The 22,035-nt window shown below is 37.2% G+C and overlaps 1 protein-coding gene across 3 annotated transcripts in view; it reads left to right on the forward strand.

The window, feature by feature from the left end:
* Positions 1 to 3,475: 3,475 nt before the first annotated feature.
* Positions 3,476 to 22,035, forward strand: part of LOC149026873 (E3 ubiquitin-protein ligase RKP) — a 29,868-nt gene continuing 11,308 nt past the window's right edge. Inside the window, exons 1-6 of one of the 3 annotated variants that reach the window (XM_089156870.1) lie at positions 3,476 to 3,721; positions 4,107 to 5,756; positions 10,470 to 11,303; positions 12,787 to 12,947; positions 14,787 to 14,925; positions 16,074 to 16,157. In XM_089156870.1, coding sequence (XP_089012996.1) covers positions 4,257 to 5,756; positions 10,470 to 11,303; positions 12,787 to 12,947; positions 14,787 to 14,925; positions 16,074 to 16,157 — 2,718 coding nt within the window. In that variant the 5' untranslated portion in view covers positions 3,476 to 3,721; positions 4,107 to 4,256. The other 2 variants (XM_089156885.1, XM_089156878.1) reach the window with 2 other exon arrangements.

Consider the following 22,035-nt stretch of genomic DNA (forward strand, 5'->3'; position numbering starts at 1 on the left):
ATTTGTTGGAATAATGCATTATAACGCATATCTTTCTCGAGGTTTGCCTTTTCACGCTTTCCATATTCCATTATGGAATCACTCATTTTACGTTTGAATTTTTTGTTTGCATTCTCATCCATGGAGCATGTGGTTGATCACATGTACATTATCTCATAGTTATGACTACGTCAATATTAATCTATAGGGTCTCAAAAAGTACAGAAGAAAAACTGTGACCTCCGTAAAGAGTATTAGGAAGACAATATTGTCTAGATATGTGATCCCTGTATCAATTAAATGTCAATAAAGAGATTCCATATAATATCGTGGAGGGAATTAATTTTGTAAGAGACACGACCCACTGATTAAAGAATTTAGTTCTTACATCTTAATACAAGTCAACCTCTTAAACTCAATGAAACCCTACAATAGGTTGGAGAATTGAAGTGTAATGATACTATGAATTTACTACCATGCTTGTTAAGCCAGAGAAAAGAGTTCGAAAATTTTGAGACCATAGGTGGAAATTGAATGGAGATTACTTATGGGATAAAAGGCTATTAAATTGGCTACTTCATACAATTGGGAGAAGAAGAAGCATCGAGAGCTACAAGGAGCTAAAAGTCTGTTATAATTTGCCATCTTTTACTTAATATGTTGGAGGCCTAACAAGTGGGTTGGTTTAAAGTGCATGGGTTGTGACAATTCCTCCTTGAATTTTGGTATGAAGATGTGGCGATTCGATCTAATCGATCATGAAAATAGATTCCAATCCTACCATCAAAATTGGTTTTAAGAAGAGAAACATCACGATAAGATAGGGCCCATGATATTGAACATCCAAGTGAATTTACTTCTACAATAAGGCAATCAACTAATATAATTAATTGTTAGTACTGTTTATAGAATATTCTTTTAGGTAGAAGACCATCTACAGAACGAGGTCCCTTTATATTGAATTTTCAAAAGATTTTACTTCTATAATAAGGCAATCAACCATATCATTGATTTCCCATAAATGAATAAACCTTCGTTTTGGTCATCATCGATTTTTCAAATAAATCAGACAGATTAGTGGGACCCATAGCCACCATACGCCTAGAAGTGAAAAAGAGATGAAGGTTTGAACTTAAGCCGTGTGATAAGAGAATATAATTAGAAGAATTTTAATCGAATCAAAATTTGAAACCAATCGTGCATTTTCTTGGGGGTAGAAGATTCCAATTATGTTTAAATGAACATTTTCTACGTAAGTATGAGAATAATATATCTGCACGTGCTTTGATGGTTCCACGTCACTTTCATTGGAACCGTCCATATAACGAAATTGTAAAGCCTTATCTGGAGATTTGGCTATCTTGTCGCAGGCTCGCAGCCACGATGGAGATGATGGCTATTGACTCGCACGTGCGGATTACGCTCACTGTTGGAACGCTTGGAGGACCTCACCGGTTCTTATCATGCAGGCGCGATGCAGTGGATCATAATCGAGTTTGACTTGGTGATTGGCATACGGAAAATTGGAAAATTGGAAAAACTGAAAGAAAAGCCAAGGTTGACCTACTGTTAATCTAAAATTTTATTTCCTTCCAGAAAAGGAATATCCACGAACGAACGGATGGCGGGAGAATCGCCAGCAGAGAATAACGAGAAAACTCCGGAGTGAACTTAAATTTTGTCAAAAAAAGGGGAGGATTTGTAAAGTGCAGGGGGGAAAAAAAAAAACAAAACAAAAATTTGTCTTAGTTTTTTTGTTTTTTTATATAAGTGCTGGTAAAATAAAACCCCCCCGCGGGGGGGTGGGGGTTTGGTGGTGTGGGTGTGGGGTTGTTGGGGGCGGCCCAAAAGTAAAAAAAAAAAAAAAAAAAAAACAAAAACCGTAAAAAAAAAAAAAAAAAAAAAAAAAAAAAATGAAAATTTGGGTGAATAAAAAAATGGTACCCTTAAAAAATATTTAAAAATAAAAAAAAACCCTACTCTTTATGAAATTATATGCCCCCTCAATTCTAACAGGAGTTAAGCGACCATTAAGGTTGAATGTTTAATGTCTATTTTACCCTTTTACAATTAATAATGTCCAATAAAATATTATCCTCATTTAGAAAAAAAATCATATGAAATAATTTTACATGTGTATTTTTATCATCTTGAATTAAAAAAAAAAAAAAAAAAAAAAAAAAGCACCATGTTGGTAGTAGGACTTCTCAAAATAGCTAACATCAAATTAGACAATAAATAAATAATAATCTATTGGAAGTAGAAATTTCTTAAACTGATAACATTAAACTATAAAGTAAATAACAAAATTAAAAATAACACAAAAAATTAGGAATTACTATTTTTTTTATTACCAAATTGAAAAGTACATATCGAAATTTGAAAATGAGTATCCCTTGATTTTCTCTCTTTCTTTTGACTAGAAAAGAAGATTGTTTAATTAAGTTTAAGTTTTCCCTAATTACTTAGGATAGTAATGTAATTTAATATAAAGTGTAATTAAATAATATAAGACTATAGGGTTAATTTGGGATTTTTAAATAAATAAAATATGCCATATCATCATTTAACTAACGAAGTTTAACAGTAGGGGGACAATAGTAATTACAAGCAAAGTTGAAGGTTGAATTAGTAATTTCAAAAAGTACAGGGGGTAAATTAGTAATTAAGCTATAGTATAGGGGGACAATAGTAATTATCCCTTAATTATTTTATTTTTATTTTTTTTGATACAAATGAACTTTTATATATAGGAGATTGGAGAAGGGCTTCATCACTCTACATATTTGACATTCAATATTTGCATAAATTTTTTTTAATATACGCTATGGTGTAAGGTATGCTTTATAATTTATAATATATTACATATACCGCTGACAAGGGCAAGGCTTGAACCCACGACAACTCTACTAGAAGTACTAACCTTCTTACTAACCCCCCCAGCATTTAGCCGATTGATCTTTCATTTCGTTATTAGTGTAAGGGCCTGTTTGATTAAATGAATCTATAAATTTGGAATCTCTAGATTCACAAATGGGAGATTTATATTAGTTTGGTTTTGTGAATCCCTTAATTCATGAAATCTAGAGATTCACCTTTTTATACTAAAAACGTGAATCTATAGATTTATGGGTATGAGATGAAATCCTGTTATAAAAACGTTATACATTTGAACCATGACTTAATAAATATTTTTTCAGGATAAATTTACAAATTTCGTTGTAAAGCATCAGGCTAACAATAGTTAATTTTATGAAATCCCTAAAATTTTTGAAATCTCCAAAATCAAAAACTAAAAAGGACCTAAGAAAATCTCAGCTGTTGATTTCAAGATCTACGATTCACATCGAAAGTTGGAAGTTTTGGAAGGTGCTGTTGTGGTGAGTTAATGGCATAACATGAACCACGTGATCAGTCATCTGCTCTCGACAGCGGTTAACACGTGGCGAACACATCAGAAGAATCCTAGGGTTATAGTCAGCGTGTGAGAGCTGCTATGTCTGTGTGGTTCGTTGAATTCCCGAGTTATGGCGAGGGACCTGAGAACGACTTCATTTGCGTGTTCTTCTCTCTTCTCTCCTCTAATCTCCACCTCTATTCAGTTTTTTAACGTTTTTATGTAATTGGCTGCTGGAAACCCTAAGGTTCTTACGCCGCCTCCATGGCCGAGCAGGAGCAGATTCTGCAGAAGATGAACCTGGCTTTATTCTTACGCGGTGGATTTTGTGGAGCTTAGACGCCTGTAAGTTATTCACAAATTTTCATTCGCCTTCAATCCCAAAATTTCCGCTTTTGTCTCCCGTCTTTGTTGAACGTCCTTTGTTTATTGTTCAATCGGAATTGCCTTTTGGGTTTTTTTTTTCTTCCTTCCCCCTCCTGTCTTTGTTGAACTTCCTTTGTTTATTGTTCAATCGGAATTGCCTTTTGGGTTTTTTTGATCTTTTGCAAATTATGGACGACTCCCCTTAATTATTTGATAAATTGGTTCGTTGTTTTTTCCTGGGATGTGTAAATTTGGTTTCCAAGTGTCGGTGTACTTTCGAGATTCTCGTCGTTCTTCTCCATGCAAGTGGTGTTTCTTCATGAATACATGTAAGTTATGTTCGAGTCTATAAATTTCTTTCCAGGCAAGAGGATCACTTCGCTGGTGGCTACCGTTGGAAATTGTTCAGTTTAATGCGGAGGAACGTAATTTATTCAAGAATTTGGAAGATCAACATCTAATTTTCTTAGGTACTTGATAATTGGAGGGGAGGAAGGGCTATTCCTCCCCAGCAATGGCAGAAGACTGTCAGAGGATTGGTGGGCTCGCTTCTGGTTTGGCTGTCATATTATCAAGCGACGATCAGAGAGATAATCCTCAGAAAAGCCATTTGATTTCATTTTTTGATGATTTTGGCTACCAATCTGTAGAACGAACTCTTGAGCATATATTTCAGCTTCCTTACAAATCTGTTCGACCATTGCCTACTCCAGTTGAAGCAAGTCTAATTCATTCTATTTTGAAGAATGATATCTGCAAATTTAGGGATAACAAAGATGCCACTCTTCATGACAGGGATGGCGTGTATATAACTGATAGTGGTTGTGGACCTCACAGTGTTACAATTGATGATGCCAGTATCTGTGGTGATATTAGGATTATTAAGCAACCTTTAATCATAGAGAGCCAAGCTATGTTTAGCAGTGTAAGGGCGAATGCTTGTGTATGGAAAGGCAAATGGATGTATGAAGTAATTCTGGAAACTCCGGGAATACAACAGCTTGGGTGGGCTACAATTGCGTGTCCCTTCACAGAACATAAGGGTGTGGGAGATGCAGAAGATTCATATGCTTTTGATGGGAGGAGAGTTACTAAATGGAATAAGGAGGCTGAGACGTATGGCCAGTCTTGGGTTGTTGGTGATGTAATTGGTTGCTGTATAGACTTGGATCGGAATGAAATATCATTTTATAGGAATGGTCTCCCATTGGGAGTGGCGTTCGATAAGGTTCGCAAGATGGCTCCTGGACTTGGTTATTATCCAGCCATTTCTCTTTCTCAAGGTGAGCGTTGCAGTTTGAATTTTGGAGCTCGCCCTTTTAATTATCCTATTCAGGGGTTCTATCCTGTTCAAAGTCCACCCTTGGTGAACTCTATTGCCACCCACTTACTGCAATGTTTCTTAAGGCTGTTGGAATTGCAACGGATGGAGAAGGCTGATTCAACCTCTGTTGAGAAATTGGGAAGGTTGAAGAGGTTTGCTCCAATCAAAGAACTATTCCACCCAATTGCTCATGCAATCTGTGAGGAATTCCTCTCTATGGTTGATAGGGAGTTGGAAAGCATTGAATATGTTTGTTGGGGTCCACTTGTATCATTCTTGATGGATGCATTTAGGAAACAGCCACCGCACGATTTTGAAAGCTTAGATGGAGTTATTGACCTCTTTCTTGAATTTCAGGCCTCTCGTATGATGTTCCGGCATGTAATTAGTTCTCTTTCTTGTAGTTGCAAAATAGCTCCCCTGGTTCTGACTGAATGTCCATATTCGGGGTCATACTCCTATCTTGCGTTGGTGTGTCATATTCTAAGACGTCAAGAACTGATGGTACTTTGGTGGGAATCCTCGGATTTTGATTTCTTGTTTGAAGGCTTTCTATCAAGGAAGGGCTTGAACAAGCAAGATCTGCAGTGCTTGATACCATCTGTTTGGTGGCCTGGATCATGTGAGGATGTGTCCTATGAAAGTAGTATGATGCTGACGACTACAACATTGTCTGAATCAGTCAGTAAGGTATGCCCTTGTTTATTCTGATTTAGCATTTACCACCAGATTTTTTAAATTTATTCTAGCTCAAAAAATTGTGGTGAATATATAAGTGGAATTAGGGGGTAAAATTGAATCAACTCCTTTTTTAAGTGGAAAATGAGGATTGAATTCTTGCAAGATCTGTTTCTGATTTTTAAAATCTTGTACTGCTCATATTTGGTTTGTGATGCAGTGGAACAACAATAATTGTCCCAACAGTAGTAGGCCCAGATAAATTACCACCTAACCTCCTTTAAACTGGTTGCAAGTTGCAACAGATGAAATACCTCTTAAAGTTTTAGGATTTCTACCAAGCTTAGAAGAAAATGCAAAAAAAGCAAACAAATGGGTAGATCCAGGACCAAATAATACTCGAATGGAGATACCAAACGTGGAAACTGTACCACTATGGATGATGAAGCATCTTCATTTTGGTGGGGGTCAAAGCATAAACTCTCCTTTCTGTTTTAGGTCTCTGATTACGCAAGTTGGTGGTGTGCTTGATAGGGACAATACACAATAGTGGGCAAGATGGCAGGGTGGGCCACTAGTTTAAGATGCACCGCTGAAGCATCTCCTCCTAATTTGGGGTCATCCTCAGTGAGCCCACACTAGGATATGCTGGTCATACTAGATTGGCTGCCGTTTAGATGGTCTTCCTCCTCTGATCAAGTTTGGCTTGAACCTCTTCCTGATTTAGTGGCATTCTGAGCCTCTGATTCTTGCCTTCATACAATTCAGCACTCTTCACAACCTCTACATTAGTGTCCAGCTACAAAACAACAAGAAGCCTCTAACTTCAGGCCTCAGACCTCTCTCGTACTGATCCCCGTGTCTGACCCACATGGTGGGGTGCAAAATGGGACAGCTCCTGGAACCGTAACTCATATTGCATCACAAAAACCTGCTGAAGTTGGATAAATACTACCTCTTTTGTCTTGTCTCAACTCTCATGCATGCAGAATAGTACTGAATGAAAGCATCTAAAAACACTCTTCAGGCTATATGTTGCCCACCCTGATATAACCTTAATTAAGTAAAGGCCAACAATCGTAGATCTGACTCAGATTCTACTTTAAGTTCAAACGGATAGGGTCTAGGGTAGATTTAGTTGGCTGGTCTTGGGGTTTTCTTGGTTAGTGGTGGAGGAGTTTTCTTGGGGTTAGGGATGGAGATAATTGACGTGGAAAGGTTGGGAATTTCTAAGAACTGATTTAGGTTAGGGTTCAACCAGAATAGGTCAAGTCTCATGGAAAGCAAAGTGGATCTCTCAGAGGAGAGCCTACAGAAAACTCCCTAAGATGGGTTTGGAGAGTCGAGCAAACTCAGACCTACCTGAATCCTGGTTCAAATCTAGAGTGCGATACTTAAGAGATGCTTACCAAGTTCCATCAAGTTTGAATGGTAAAACCTGAAGTAGTGGCAAATTTTTATTTTAGGGTTTCAAATGTGGATAGAAAATTTCCAATAAGTAGGGTTTGGCTGGTCAGTGATGTACCCTCTCAGGTGAATTGAGGGTCTTTAGATGAATAACAGTAAGAATAACTAGGATTTCAAGAGGTTTCGACCAGAACTTTTTCAGGCCTTCATTTAGGAAAACGGGTTTTCGAAGTAGGTCTGAATTTTGAAATCAAGTCTTCTGTTTCTGAATTTTTCTGTATAACAGAATGCTAGATTAATACCCCTATAAGTTGGAATTATTGTTAGGGCTCTCAAGGGTCTCGGATTAGGTTTTGTTAGGGTTTTTAGAGCTCTCAGGTACGCTGTAAAGGGAATGGGATGAGTTGCTGACATGTTACCTGAGATTATGATGGAGTAGTGAAGGCAGGTTACAAGCTTCGCTGAAGGAGATTCCTTCCAGTAGAAACCTTACCTTGCTTACGCAATCACCTGAAGGTACCTTACCACTGATGAAGAGACTCTATTATCACCTTACTCTAAGGCAGCAACAACACTCTTTATTTATTTGCAATCTGAAATCTGAATTTTATGACATGCACAGAGCTTGTATTTATACCCTCTTAGTTATACTTGTAGTTGTACTTAAAATAAAAACTAAATTTGAAATAGGACTGTTAGTACTTAGATACTAACTTAATAAGGACTAATTACTCACATGCATCAGGCCCTTGATAAGGATTATTCAATGAAGGTGTATCAGGGGCTGGTAAAGTCTACTTGATTAAGGTACATTAAACTTAAAAGACCTGACCTAATTTAAACAAAGTGGACACCCTATTTTCGTACTTGGTCTAAACACAAAATTTATGGGCCCATAAAATAGGCCCATAACCATGCAAACCTGCTGAACAAAGGCCTAACCCCCATATCTATCAACCCTAAGTTGATTTCAAAGAGAAATGAACCAGTTTGTTGTTGGACTTGCATGATTGCATCATCAGCATAAAGCATTCAAATACACTGATTTACTCAAAAGCCTAAGCTGTTACACAAATACATTAAGATATTCAAACACTAGAAACACTAAACTAATGAAATCATATAATTTGGTTAATTAAAAGCATAGAAAAATAATTTCTAATGCATGATATACACACTTGTTATAAAATTTTATACATAGCATGGTTATTTTAATCATTGTATATTTAAAAAGGACAACATAACCTAAGAATAATTAACAAAAAGATAATTTTTTATAGTTAAAAATAAAAATAGTTATTTTATAATTATTTAAATTAAATTATTAAATAAAAAATTGAAAATTAATAACATAATTGATGAAGTTCGAAGTTGGTTAGTTGAGAGATCCAACCAGCTAACTCATGCTCAGCCTTCGGTGACCTCTGCTCCCCACCTCCCTCTGATCCCCCTCCCTCTCCATAATGACAAATGCCAATCCCTCCCCTCCTCCCCACCTTGCTCCTTCCCCACCACGCGACCCTACTCTTGGCTCCACCATCTTCCTTGCTCCTTGTATTCCTAAACCATGGTACTCTCTCTTTTCCTCCCATGCTCTAGAACTTCTCTTGGTTGTGACTTAACCTTTATCCCTCTCTTGTCCACTAACCCCATCCCCCATGTCCATTACCCTTCTTTTGGCACCAGCCCTAGTATCCGCTGTTGGCAAAATGCCATTTGTCAGCCAATTCCTTGGACCGTGTCCCTCTTTAAGTTTGTCAAATCCTCTTTTGAGGTAAACAGTGGAAGTCTCAAGGCGTTTGGGGTTTTGTGCGATTGATGTATCCCATTAAAGCTTAAAGGAAAATTCCATAAGACCGTTGTTTGATCACCTATGATGTACGGTGCAGAGTGTTGGGCTGTTAAAAAGAATCATATGGATAAATTCAGTGTAACAACTAAGATGGATGCTAAGATGGAGGAGTGACAAAACTAAGAAGGGTAAGATAATGAATGATCATATTAGAGTTGGTTTGGGAGATGCTCCTATAAGTGATAAGCAACGAGAAAGTTGTTTGAGGTGGCATGACCACGTTCAATGGTGGCATATAGATGCCCTTTTATGTGGAAATAATATAATCCAAGTTGAAGGAATTAGAAGAGTTGGGAGCAGACCTATGATAACCTTAAGAAAATATATGCAAATTTTAGGCCTTGTATCTAGCATGACCTCAAATAGAACTAATTGGAAGACAAGAATCCATGTAGCCGACCCATTTAGTTGGGACAAGGCTTATTGTTGTTGTTGAAAATGTAGATCAGACCAAGTTGTTTAATAAGTATTTAATCAACGTGCATGAAACAATTGTACAACATAGATTTTGAAAAAGTCATATTTGGGATGAAATCTCTCCTTTCTTGAAGATTTGTTTGCTGTAGGAGGGTTGTCGGGTTGTCGTCTTGTTGATGAAGACTAGTAGGTCTTCTGGCCAAGACTCCAGCAAAAAATCTGGCAAAACTGATTTTCCCAGCAAGGCAGCAAGGGGAAGATGAGAGCACCGAGATCTTGCCAAGATCGAGTTGAGTTATGCTGCTTTTTTAACTACAGGTGGACTAGGATTTCAGTCAAACCAAGATCTCATCTCAACCAAGATCTCAAAAGGATTTTTAATTTTCCAAACTCGCACTGCAACTCCTTTCGGTTTTCTAAAAAACGAGATATCTTGGCAGGACCTCATGAGTTATTGAACCATGCTTTTCATATTGCTGCCTCTTGTCTTGCACCATTTGTACCAAGGAATCATTAGAAAGAAAAGAGAGTGACTAGTAGTAGAAAGAGGATGGTTTGGAGTAGGAAATCTCCTTGCATCAGTTACACTACGGAATAATTTTTTTGGTCTCTAATCCTCTTCTCGGCTGAGCCAGCAATATTTAGTCATGAACTCTATTGTGTGGAGTAGTTCATGGATATTTTTATACGGTGTTGAGGACTACCTGTTCTCCCCCAGCGATCCAACCCAACCCACACCACCAAAAATAAACTTATATAATAAAAAGTAAAGCATTGGGAGGGGCTTAGACTAAGGGACCCCCATAAGGCAACCAAAGCAGCTGGATGCCTAGGTTATGACTTGAAAATGATGGTTGACTCTGATTACAGGCTAAGTTGACGTGCTTAAGCCTCTTATTTTTGTGATGCTGCAGATTTCTTTCCTTTCTATGTTAATGCATTTGCTTCTTATTATTGTATTGGGGACTGTACAGTTTTAAGTGCCTAATTAATGTTTCCAGTTTCTGTCAAATTCCAATGGTGTTTACTGTTACCAAACTTATTTGCAGATTGAGGAGATGCATCGGAAGCTTTGCTGCTTGATCATACAGTTCATACCTCCAATTACACCGCCCCAATTACCTGGGTCAGTTTTCATGACATTTTTAGGGAACCTGTTATTAAAGAACAGAGACGCAGATCGCAACCTTCCACCACCTGGAATTTCTAGTAATTCTGTCATTGTTTCTCTGTATACGGTGATTCTCCATTTCCTATCTGAAGGGTTTGCAGAGGGAGACATCTATAGATGGATAAAAGGCACTGGCTCAAAAATTGGAGATGCTGTGGGTTTTCTTCACAGGGGTGGACACCGAAGCTTCCCTGTGGGTATTTTTCTTAAAAATGATCCCCATCGTACAGACATTTCTCGACTTGGGGGATCTTTCAGTCACCTGATGAATTCTCACCCTGTAAATGATGGAGAAACAGAGGTATTTCAGTGGGAGGAAGGTTGTATGGATGATGAAGAAAGTAAAGTCACACACTCAACCAGCCAAAAGCCATGTTGTTGTTCAAGCACTGATGTTGATTTTACAGGGAATTCTAAGGGTCCTATTCAGTTCAGGTTTAAAGGATCACGGGCTTATTGTGGTCCCATTCCAGATAGATCTGCTCACGTTGCTGCAGAGTGCAGTACTGGCAGTTTGAATGATGATATGGTTGATAAACCCAGTTCAAGTGACCGATCAGAAACTGAATTTTCTTACCGGCCATTGCAACATCATCTGAGGAATATAAGTACCAGGGCAAGTCATTTGTCTTCAGCAACACTAAGAGAAGAGGAACTGTTAGATGCTATGCTGTTGTTATATCATATAGGTCTTGCTCCTAATTTTAAACAGGTGAGGAGGTTCTGGTACTGCTATTTCCACAACTATACATGTATATTTTTTCTTATCTATAAATTGCATTTATTGTGTAATGATTTGTTGCTTCTTTAATGATTACATTCTGTCGATGATGTGCTGAGTAGAGCTAGCTAGCTGGCCATGATTTCAAACATGAAATTTGTATTCAAACTTCCCAATTCTTAGTAGATCTTGGTTACTGGCTTATAGTTGGATCCCTTCCGATCTAAAACTGCATCAAATACAAGACCAGAATAGAACTAAGAAATGTTTAACAAATAATAACACCAAAAGCCAACCTAAACAACTGTCAAGATTCTTTGCTTTAGAACCGTCTCTGGCCCCCAAACTCTTATATTCTCCCCCTTCACTGATATCTTTGGGAGTATACATTCCCTAACCTTGGACCTTCCACATTTCCTTTTTATGATCTCCTATGACTCAAAAGCAATGATGTGGTCCTGCTGTGTGCATCGGAGAATATACCAATGGTGGCGGCAGAGTTGGAGCTGGCAGTGGTGCTGTGGTGATGTTTTTCTCCCTTCCATTGGAAAGTGACGTGTGTGAAAAGTTGGATATGTGAAAAGAGAAGGTACTTGAAACATAAATTTTGTGAAATGTGAGGTTACTCCAAACATAATAAACATGGTTGGAGAACTCATGAGATCTTGCATTTTTCATGTAGTGAGATGTGATGATGTGCTTAGCATATAGGGTCTCGAGTTGTAACTTAAACATGTGTATTTGTATTAGACTTGCTTGAATTTTGAATTTTGAGCATTAATGTATGAGCATATGGTACACATTATAGAACATTTTAAGATTTCATGTCAGCATAGCTGTTTCTAACTTGGGGTATGAAGTAGAACTCACATTCACACTATCTTTTTCATAAATCTGAGGTCACCAGTGTGTTCAAAGGGGTAAAATAGGCTGCAGTGCAAGTTTCAGCCAAATGATCCCTAATACCCCTTGAGTTGGTGCCTTGGGGAAAAAAATCCACCAACTTGCTTTTGAGTTGGTGGGATGGGCCTTGAGATTGAGATCTTTAAATGTAAAACATGAGGGTATACCTAAGGTGTAGTTTCTTTGAATGTTAGGTGGCATAGGTGTAATTTATCCAATAAATGTTAGTATGGAAACTTTAACCTTTTTGAAAGACCAGATGTATCTCTCTGAAATGTTGTTTCTTACCATTCCAGTTTATGGAATGTTGGCTGTGAACTTTTTTTCCTAAGATTTTGAAGCAACTTTTGCCACCCCCCCATCCCCCCCCCCCCCCCAAAAAAAAAAAAAGAAAAAAAAAGAGGGATAGGTAGAACTTTAACAAGGATATAAGAAATTCTTTGATGTGATATTACGTTTGTAGAGATCAGCTATTGTGCTCCATTGTTAGTTAATAGTGCTTATACAGCGATTATTAATTATGTTTTAAATTTCCATACCAAACTCTTGGGATTCATTATCTTTGATGCAGGCATCATACTACATGTCTCATCAGTCGCAGTCAATATCTCTTCTAGAGGAAACTGATAAACAAATTAAAGAAAAAGCTGGTGGTGAACAACTAAAGCGTTTAAAAGAGTCTCGGAATGCTTATCGAGAAGATTTGATTGACTGTGTTCGACATTGTGCATGGTAAGAGTAAGACCAATGATGTCAAAACTCGTCTTTATCTGCCACCCGTATATATAATATATCTCTGTATAAACATTTAACATTTTCCAGTTCTGGCTAAAGAAGTTGCGACTTATATACACTCCCCCCCCATCCCTTTACCTTTTTTGTACAATTTTTTTGTTTCCATGATCCCGAATTTTCTTGTGTTGGTCAATTAGCCTGTTCTTGTTGGACACTACACATTATAATCTGGCTGTGATGAAAAGTGATTGCTTGATTGAGCTGAAAGCTTTGTGTTGCCTTTGAGTGTTTGCAGTAATGTAACATGTAGTTGATGAGCTTGTATATTTGCTAAAAATTGAACAGTCCAACCTGTAATGCTTTTCTGCATTTCGGCCAACACTGATTTTTTAGATTCTATGCCCTTTTTCTTGGCCTACTTGTTTCTTGCTATGATTTTGTTTGTGTTTGGTGTTTTTATGCATTTTCCTAGCACTACCTATTTTACTAAAAAATCAAGATGATTTGTAATAGTTCTTGTCTTCTCCATGAAAGTTCCTAGATTATTTTATATGTGGTAATGCAACTTGATTTCTTTGTCAGTATTGGATTAGTCAGTAAACCTTGAAGGGTCCTGTGAATATTTTGTGAATGTTTGATGTCTGTATTACAGGATCTGGCTTAAAATTCCATACTGTTGGTTCCAACTTCTGCTGCAGTTGGAGGAAGGCTAATCTTCTTAGTTTATCATAGACTCATAAATTTTCTGGTTTTTATGGGTCCCCTGGTTCTTTTTTGATTTATTGCAGTTTTTCTCTTATTTCAATGACCCAAAAAAAACTACACTTAACTTTACCTAGTTATTTTTGTGTGAATGTGCACATATTTCCATATGCCTCCCCCGTCTGCATACATATTAGTGTTCACAAAGCTAGTCAAGGACAAGTATCTGAATGTTCATTAGATAGAACTACAGGGAAATGACATTCTTATACTGTGGTAAAGCTTTTAACTCGCTGTTTATGCCACTTACCCTACTCATTGGAACTGAAATTTAGTTTATAAGATAGGTAAATCTTTTTGTTGCTGTATGACTCTTTGATTTGACAGTAAATTGCTAATGTACCATTAGTTTGTAATTGCTCCCACACCAGTTCTCTGGTTTTATCCACGTACTAGTCACAGTTGCTGTTAGTTAACAGAAACTGAATGCTCCATTGGCAAACATACCAAGTTACTAAACCACCAAACAAAAAATGATGTGGTTGTGAAAGTAACAACTGAGCTCCATTAAATATCTTGTTATATTATTATTATTTATTGAATTTCTTCCCCTGTCCTGTGTTTGCTCCATTTTCTTATACATTGTGTCTGTTATGGTTTGTGCTATCCCCTACCTAATGGTTTAAGCTTATTTGTCTCTTGTATGGCCTTATGTAGAATGGTGTTGTTAGATATCTGATTGGATCCTTGCCAACAATAAGACTAAAGCTTGCCTTTTTTTTCCATATTTTTAGACACTAGGGGTAAGTTGCCTGCCACTGCAGGCCCTACCACAACAGTTAAGTTGCTTTGTACTGACCTGATCATGAGTTCAAGTTGGGAAAAGGCCTTTCAAAAATCAGGGGTAAAGCTGCTTACTTTATGATCCTCCCAAGTCCTGCAGTGGCAGGAGCTTTTGCACTGGCTACCCTTCTTTTTATGGGTTAATTTTACGGTTCTGATTGTGCTCACCTGCCTCGGGTGTTCAGTTTCTTAATCAACCCTTTCGTGCATTTGGAAAGTATTGAATGGAGAAACTATCAAGGATGAATCGCGTTTTCTTATGCACTTAGTTTTATTTTTTCTTTGCTTTAGGTATCGCATATCTCTGGCGTCGCAGTGGAAGCAAAGGGGAATGTATGCAACATGCAGGTGGATTGTTGAATTGCTCTTGGTTCTTAGCAAGATGGATTCATTATTCATTTACATCCCAGAGTTTTATCTTGAAGCACTGGTATGAGAATGCTTTCATCATCTTACATACTGTAGTGTAGTTAACTGGGTTGAGATTTACTGCTTGTGGTTCATTTCTAGACTTCAGCTCTGATGAATAATAAATTCATTGTTCATGGCATGTTTCGCTGGCAGTTCATATTGTATTTTAAAATCTTGCCCAATTGCTGTTACCAGTTCCATCTCTGAAGCTGGCCTTTGGCCCAGATGAGTTCATGCTTCTTTATGTTGAGCTTCTATGATTTTTTCTTTTTGGGGTAATTATAGTCTGGTAGGTAATGAAAATCTCTTTTTTTTTTTTGAGGGTGGCGGGAGGGGGTGTGTTTCATCAGAGCTGCATGTATAGAGGTCACCAAGCTATAAATCTTGCTGGCGACGCCAAGTATCACCTGTCACATAAATTACAAGGGGCAATAAGGCTCCCTTATTGAACTGTAGCAATTCCTCTCTAATCCAAAGGAACTGTGGCATACAAGAAACCTAACTTATACACGGTCAGGTTGTTTCAAACTTGAAACAATCCATTGTACCTGATTGGATGTATACCTTCCAAATTCTGATCAAAGCATATCACCAAAGCATATCACCAAAAATGCTAATTGAGATATTGTATTTCAAAACCCTAACCATTTGGACCCTGCAGAGTCTTGGAGTCTCACACAATCAACGGAGCACAGACACCCACATATATAATGGATAGACCAGACGGAAAGGACAGCTAATTGACAGTAAGCACCTGAGTTTAGGTTTAAGGATTGCATAAGGATCCATGAAGCCAATGTGATTTAGTTAGGATGGGATAAGTGTGAGTTGGATTGCAGTTTTAGCAGATTCACCACCTTGCTTGCATGAGATCAGTTAGGTACAGAATACAGTTGGCAAATATTCGACAGTTGTGCTTCCAGGGGTGTCATTGCTAAGATTCTTATTTCACATTTGGCTTCTGCTTCTGAAAAACTGCCACATGAGATATATGTCTAATGTACACTACATATACATTTTCATGCTTGAATGCTATTTTTTTTTTTTTGTTTAAATGTTGATGGGATTTTTCAGTTACCTTACTTCTATAATTGCTTATGCTCTAAACTGATTGGACTGATATGTTGAACACAAACTGTTATTAATTGCTTTCATTTATTATTGCAGGTTGATTGCTTTCATGCGTTGCGGCGGAGTGATCCTCCATTTGTTCCTTCTACCGTTTTTCTCAAACATGGACTCACTTCATTTGTATGTGCTTGTTCTTAAAAGAATTTTTCTACCTTCTGGATGTATACTTTTGGCAAAAGGTTTTGTGCACTGCCATGTATGAACACAGCTGTTGCTTCAGCTTTCTGATGGGGGGAATAAATGTAGTATTGTATTTGATTGATCAAAACAGTAGCCAAATAGGACCTTTCACAGGGAATGATAGACTTAAGATGAAACCGAATTTAGATGTGAAAGAGGGCTGAAACTAGAGTGGTATTATAAGGATAATAGCATACCAATACGGGCTGAATAAGTCTTCAAAACAGGGGCAGAACTATGATGAAGAAATTGAAAGGACAATATGAGGGAATTGAGAATAACAATGTAACACCCGGGTTTCACACCGCAAGGTGGATCGATTGGATCAAACACCAACCTAAGAGTCTCCATAGAGAAGGAATGCTAACAAAGCAATTTGATTTCAGTTTATGAGTTGTGTCTTCACCTCTTACATAAGTCTCTTTATATAGCATTCTAAAGAGACAAATATTAAGGGTAACATCCAACCACTAGCTAACATCACCTACCTATTAGTATCTCAACTACCACGTAACTCTTTGACACAGGAAAACTTCTTTGACAATGAGTTCTTTTATTTTCAAACCATAGCCCCTTTTATTGACTTTTCAAAATCTAGACTTGGGCTTAGGTCTAGACTTTGAAGTTCAACATATGTGGGCTAACTTTAACCCACTAAGACAGTCCTAGCCCATGAAAGCCATTGGCTGATAGCTTTAGGCCTTTGATGGGCCTGACCCAATGGGCTTCTTCTTTCTTAAATCTGTCTTCAATTCTGCATCAGGGAGAAGGAAGGTGTGTCATACCAATTGTCCATCTTTACCCCTACTGAATAAAGGGCTCAAGCACGAGCCATGTACACACCTTATGGTGGACAAAAGGGACCATATGCGTTTTAATGATTGATATGATTGAAATATTTGGTGTGTGGTGCCTATGTCCTGTTCAAAGTTAGTGCTAGATAATGCATTAAATGGTGTTTATGCTACATTAATTTTTAATTCAAATATCAGGTCCTCATGTGATTGGTATTGTAAATTTTGGAACTACCATGTAAATTATCATTTGCTAATAAAATTCTGTGTGAGCACTTGTAGCATCACTCCAGGATATACGTATTTCTAAAATTTTTAACATTAGAGTATTAGATAGCTCCATAAACAAAATATTGTGTGGTTGGCGACTGCTAAAATCAGCATGACGGGAACATCAACTGGGATAAGACGGAGAAATTTACTCTAATCCCCACAGGATTGGCGACTGCTAAAAACAGCATGACGGGAACATCAACTGGGATAAGACGGAGAAATTTATTCTAATCCCCACAGGATGGAAAGTGTCTACTTTCAAATTTTCAATCGATGCATCAGCTCACAAGCACCGAGGGGTTGGAGGAGCCATCTATGTTCTTGTTTCGGCTTGGCTGAGATCTGAAAATTTTCTTTAGGATGCAATTCCTGTTTGTGAGTTTTTGTTGGCCTTCTTATTTCATTTATTTCCCCTGGGGGGGTGGGGAATAGGATATCAGGGCACATGGCCATATTAACCTATGATTTTTTGGGGAAACCTTATTGTAGATTATATTGCAAGAGAAGTTACAGCAAGTGGTAGTTTTGATTTGCACACAGTAGTTGCAGTATTCTCCAAATTGTGTTATTTACCTTGTATATGTATTCTTAGGCTGATCGAAACAGCCGTTTGGCAGAAACTGCTGGGGTAAGACTAGTGAGGGAAATTGCACTCCCTTTCTCGAACTCTGCTTCTTTGAAAGCCTTCGGCATGTATTATTAGGCTACGATAGTGTGGGAAAACCTTATCTAGCCTATATAAAAATTCACACAAAGTGGAAAGTTAGATTTGACAAATTGGTTGCATTATACTCTGAACCCCATTGTTTAGCTTGTGTATAGTTGATGTGAATCCAATTCTGGGGTTAGGGTTTCATGGAAAGATTCCCTAGAATTAAGGATTTGCCTGGTATCTTCCAGCAAATATTGGTAATATATTATTGATAGTTTCTAGAATCTATTGGAAACCTTAGGAAAAGTTAGGATTGTTGACAAATCACTGATGGGATGGTTTGAGATACCCAAGAATGATATGGGATGAGACAAATATGGGATGGAAGGGAAAATAGGGTTCCTAAATTCTCTTTGTTTTAAGAAGGGATCTTATGATGTATATGGGTTGAATTTTGGAAAAGGGAAAGATTATGGAATGATCAATATGGGATGGATCCTTGAGAAACCATTCTTGAATTCTTAGAACCCCATGAGGCTGCTGCAATTGAATCCAGAAATCGTAAATCCGCCAAGGCCCTCCCAGAGAGATCCCCATCATGTTTCTTCATGAGCAATATTTGATCTTTATTCAATGCAAACCAAAGTTTACAATCATGATTCATAGGTTGGCTTATGTATAGCCTTGCATAAAAAAGAAAGAACTTAACTCAAACTGGGAGACTCTATCTTGACTCAACTGGACTTAGAGACCAACTTAACTAGGGTTTCCTTTATAAGTTAGGATAACCTTTTACAATTAATTAACAATCACTAAATAAAAGAATTCGTCTTGAAAGAAAAGATTGATTTACCTATAAGAGTCCTCTTTAGAGGAAGACTCCTTACCTAACTAAACCGCAGCCACTAATAAAGACAAATTCCAATAAAAAACAGACTTCTAAAAGATAGGAACTCTTGTAAAGGAGTCTTTATCTTATCCACAACTTAACTAAGGAAACCAACTCAATTACAATTCAACTAAGGAATTTGAAATGGACTGGGACTCTTCTAATAAAGCTAGAATTCTGATTTTTAGATTCCAGCAGTACAATGGGGCTTAAAGTACCCAAAATACCCCTGTAATAGGGTTTGGCCAGGGGGGTCGATCTGTGTTCACACCATTATTAGGATAATATGATTTCCGAAAACCTTACTTTAGCCTATATTGGAAGAAAATTCGAAGTGGTGGTTGGGATTTGCACAATTTGGTTGCAGTATATACTGGTATACTGAACCTCATTGTATACCTTATGTAAGATTGCTTATTCTACCCTCTCTGAGTTCTATTTCTAGATCTTGTTCTTTGACTGTCTTTCCTATCATATATGGGGTTTGGCGTACCTGCCCTCTGTGCCATTAACATCTCTCCATAGATTGGATTAGGATTTCTGGTTTTCCCATCCATCGTGACCATTCCTGTGAAGAATCCCTATTTGGGGCTGGATTTGATATAAATTCTAATCAGTGTTGGTGATACTGCTACTAGTAGGATTAGGATCCTCCAGCACTTGTACTTTGGTAATTGAACCTCTGATTTCAGTTCTGGCTGCAGCTTGATCAAGTTTCAGCTCTGTCATCCCTGTTTGATGCTTAATGTGGAGTTGCTTGAAAATCGCTTTTAGGCTTTCTGTATGTTTGTTGGTTCTTCGATGCTCTGGTACCATTCTGATGTAGCCTTAGATTGATAGGATCAACTATAAGGGCCAATGCTCCTAGGGAACTTGAAAAGAACCAACTTTGATAATTGGGAATTAGGGTTAGGATTACTGAAATCTGGAATTTCAGCTTTATAGGGTTTCGTAGTTGAATTTTGGTCAGTAGTTTGGATAAAATTTGAATAAAGGGAAAGGGACTTTAGTGTCCAAAAATAGGATGGAGCTGATGGTTGGGTTACTATATCTGTGGGGCTTAGGGTTAGGTTTTGGGCTTCCAAAATTTTTGGATTTCAAAAATGGGAATGGGGATTGACTTTGGATGGTGTGTTAAGTGGATCGTCAGTCCACAGTGTGAACTAGGGTTTTTTGGATAATTCAAGGGTTTGCTGGATCTTGGGAAAGGAGAATTCAGTGAACCTTATAATTACTTTACCCAACTGAGAAAGTTGAGTTTCTTGAAAATTCCTTTACTCAACTGAGCCACTTCAAACCTGAAAATTTCTAATGCCTCTCCAGTGATGTTGTTCTTGATTGATAGCAGACTTACTAGGAGTCAATATCCAGATTCTGGGACGAATTGATTAACTCAGGTTGGTGAAAAAAAGGTGTGGATGGGGACCACTTGAAGGCTAGGGTTGTTTCGAAGGGGTTCATGGTGGGCTTATGACTACTAAGCAGGGACTCTAATAGCGGATGTTTGGGTTTATGTGGATAAGGTTTGAATGCTGAATTTGAATTTCAGAAAAATTAGTCTTCTTCCAGGTTTTGAAATAGTGAAAAGATAAAGTTCTAGGATTTCAGCTAAACAATGGAAGCTGTACAATTAATTCCATGGAGTATGCTTAGATAGTTAGATTAGATTTGATTCTAGAGAAATCAATCTTCATTTTTCAAATAACCAATAAAAACCGATTTGTCCCCCCCTTAAAGAAGAAGAAGATGTAAATCAGTAATACCACAAATCAGTTTCAGGAAACAAAATCCCAATGACTAAATATTGATGATAAAATATCCAATAAAGAATTGAAATCTGAACCCTGTATAAAACAATTTGTAACCTGAATCAGTGTTGAATTCCCAATTATGATCTAGTTTCTAGAAACATCCATGACGTAGCATTGGGTCTGCACCCATATACTTGGAAACTTAAAACTGGAAGTCCTTGACAAAGAATGGAGGAGTGAACAAGATTCTTTCTTTCATACATGTAAGCATAGAACTATATTTTGGTGAATTTCGCCAGTTTCGCCCCCTGGCGAAACGAAACCAGGGGGCGAAACGAATTTTTCATAATATCGCCGAGATATCGGATTATTATTATTATTATTATTTTTTTACTTTTTATGTTATTTTTTGCACTTTTTAGGCGATTCCTCTTGCGATTCTATCACAATCTTACTAATTTTATCCCAATGATTCAAAACTCAAAAGTTAATGTGCTAAATGTAATTAGGAGGAGAATCTACATAGAATAATTTATAAATAGGAAAACATTTTATAGCAAAATCTTCAAGATTAATAAGCAATCTTACCAACTATATTCTAGTGATCTAATCCTCAAAAGTCAATATGCCAAATGTGGTTAGGGAAGAGTATATACATGAAATAATTTATGGAAACAAGTTAAATTATGAAGGGATTTTGTAATAGAATCGACGGTTAATCATTCCAACTATGTTCGAATGATTTAGGCCTTAGAAGGTAACATGTTAAATGTGGCTAAGCAGGAGATTTAAATGGAAATAATTTAAATTTACCACATATTTGCATAAAATTAGGATATGCATCAAATATGGGCTCAAAATGACAAAAAATACCCCCGAAACTGGTGGGCGAAAATTACAGAAAGTCAATATGCCAAATGTGATTAGAGAAGATTGTATACACGAAATAATTTATGGAAACAATTTAAATTATTAATGAATCTTGTAATAGAATCTTCAGAGTGATTGGATAATCATTCCAATTATGTCCGAATGATGTACGCCTCAGAAGGTAACATATTAAATGTGACTAGGTAGGAGAATTTAAATGGAATAATTTTTAGGAAATAATTCAAATTTACCACATATTTGCATCAGATTAGGATAGGCATCAAATTTACCAAAATTATTGAGTAAAAATACCAAAAAAAAATTGGAGCGAAATTTTATATATGGGGGATAGCGAACCCGGCGAACCTTCGTTCCTTGCATGTAAGTAATAAAAGAAAAGGAATGAAAATAGAAGAAGAGAGAAGAAGAATGTAGCTGCAACTCTTGGGGAGTCCAGCCATTAGAATAGAGCTCCACATTCCAATCCACTACATAGAAGATGAAGATGACAATTGACAACCAAAAAAAAGAAAAAACAAAAAAAGAGAAATGAGCAAACCCAAAAATACCCCTCCTGGTATTCACTAGC

Source organism: Hakea prostrata, chromosome 1 (assembly GCF_041222555.1).
Source record: "Hakea prostrata isolate BN-2017 chromosome 1, UWA_Hpros_2, whole genome shotgun sequence".
Classification (NCBI taxonomy): Eukaryota; Viridiplantae; Streptophyta; class Magnoliopsida; order Proteales; family Proteaceae; genus Hakea; species Hakea prostrata.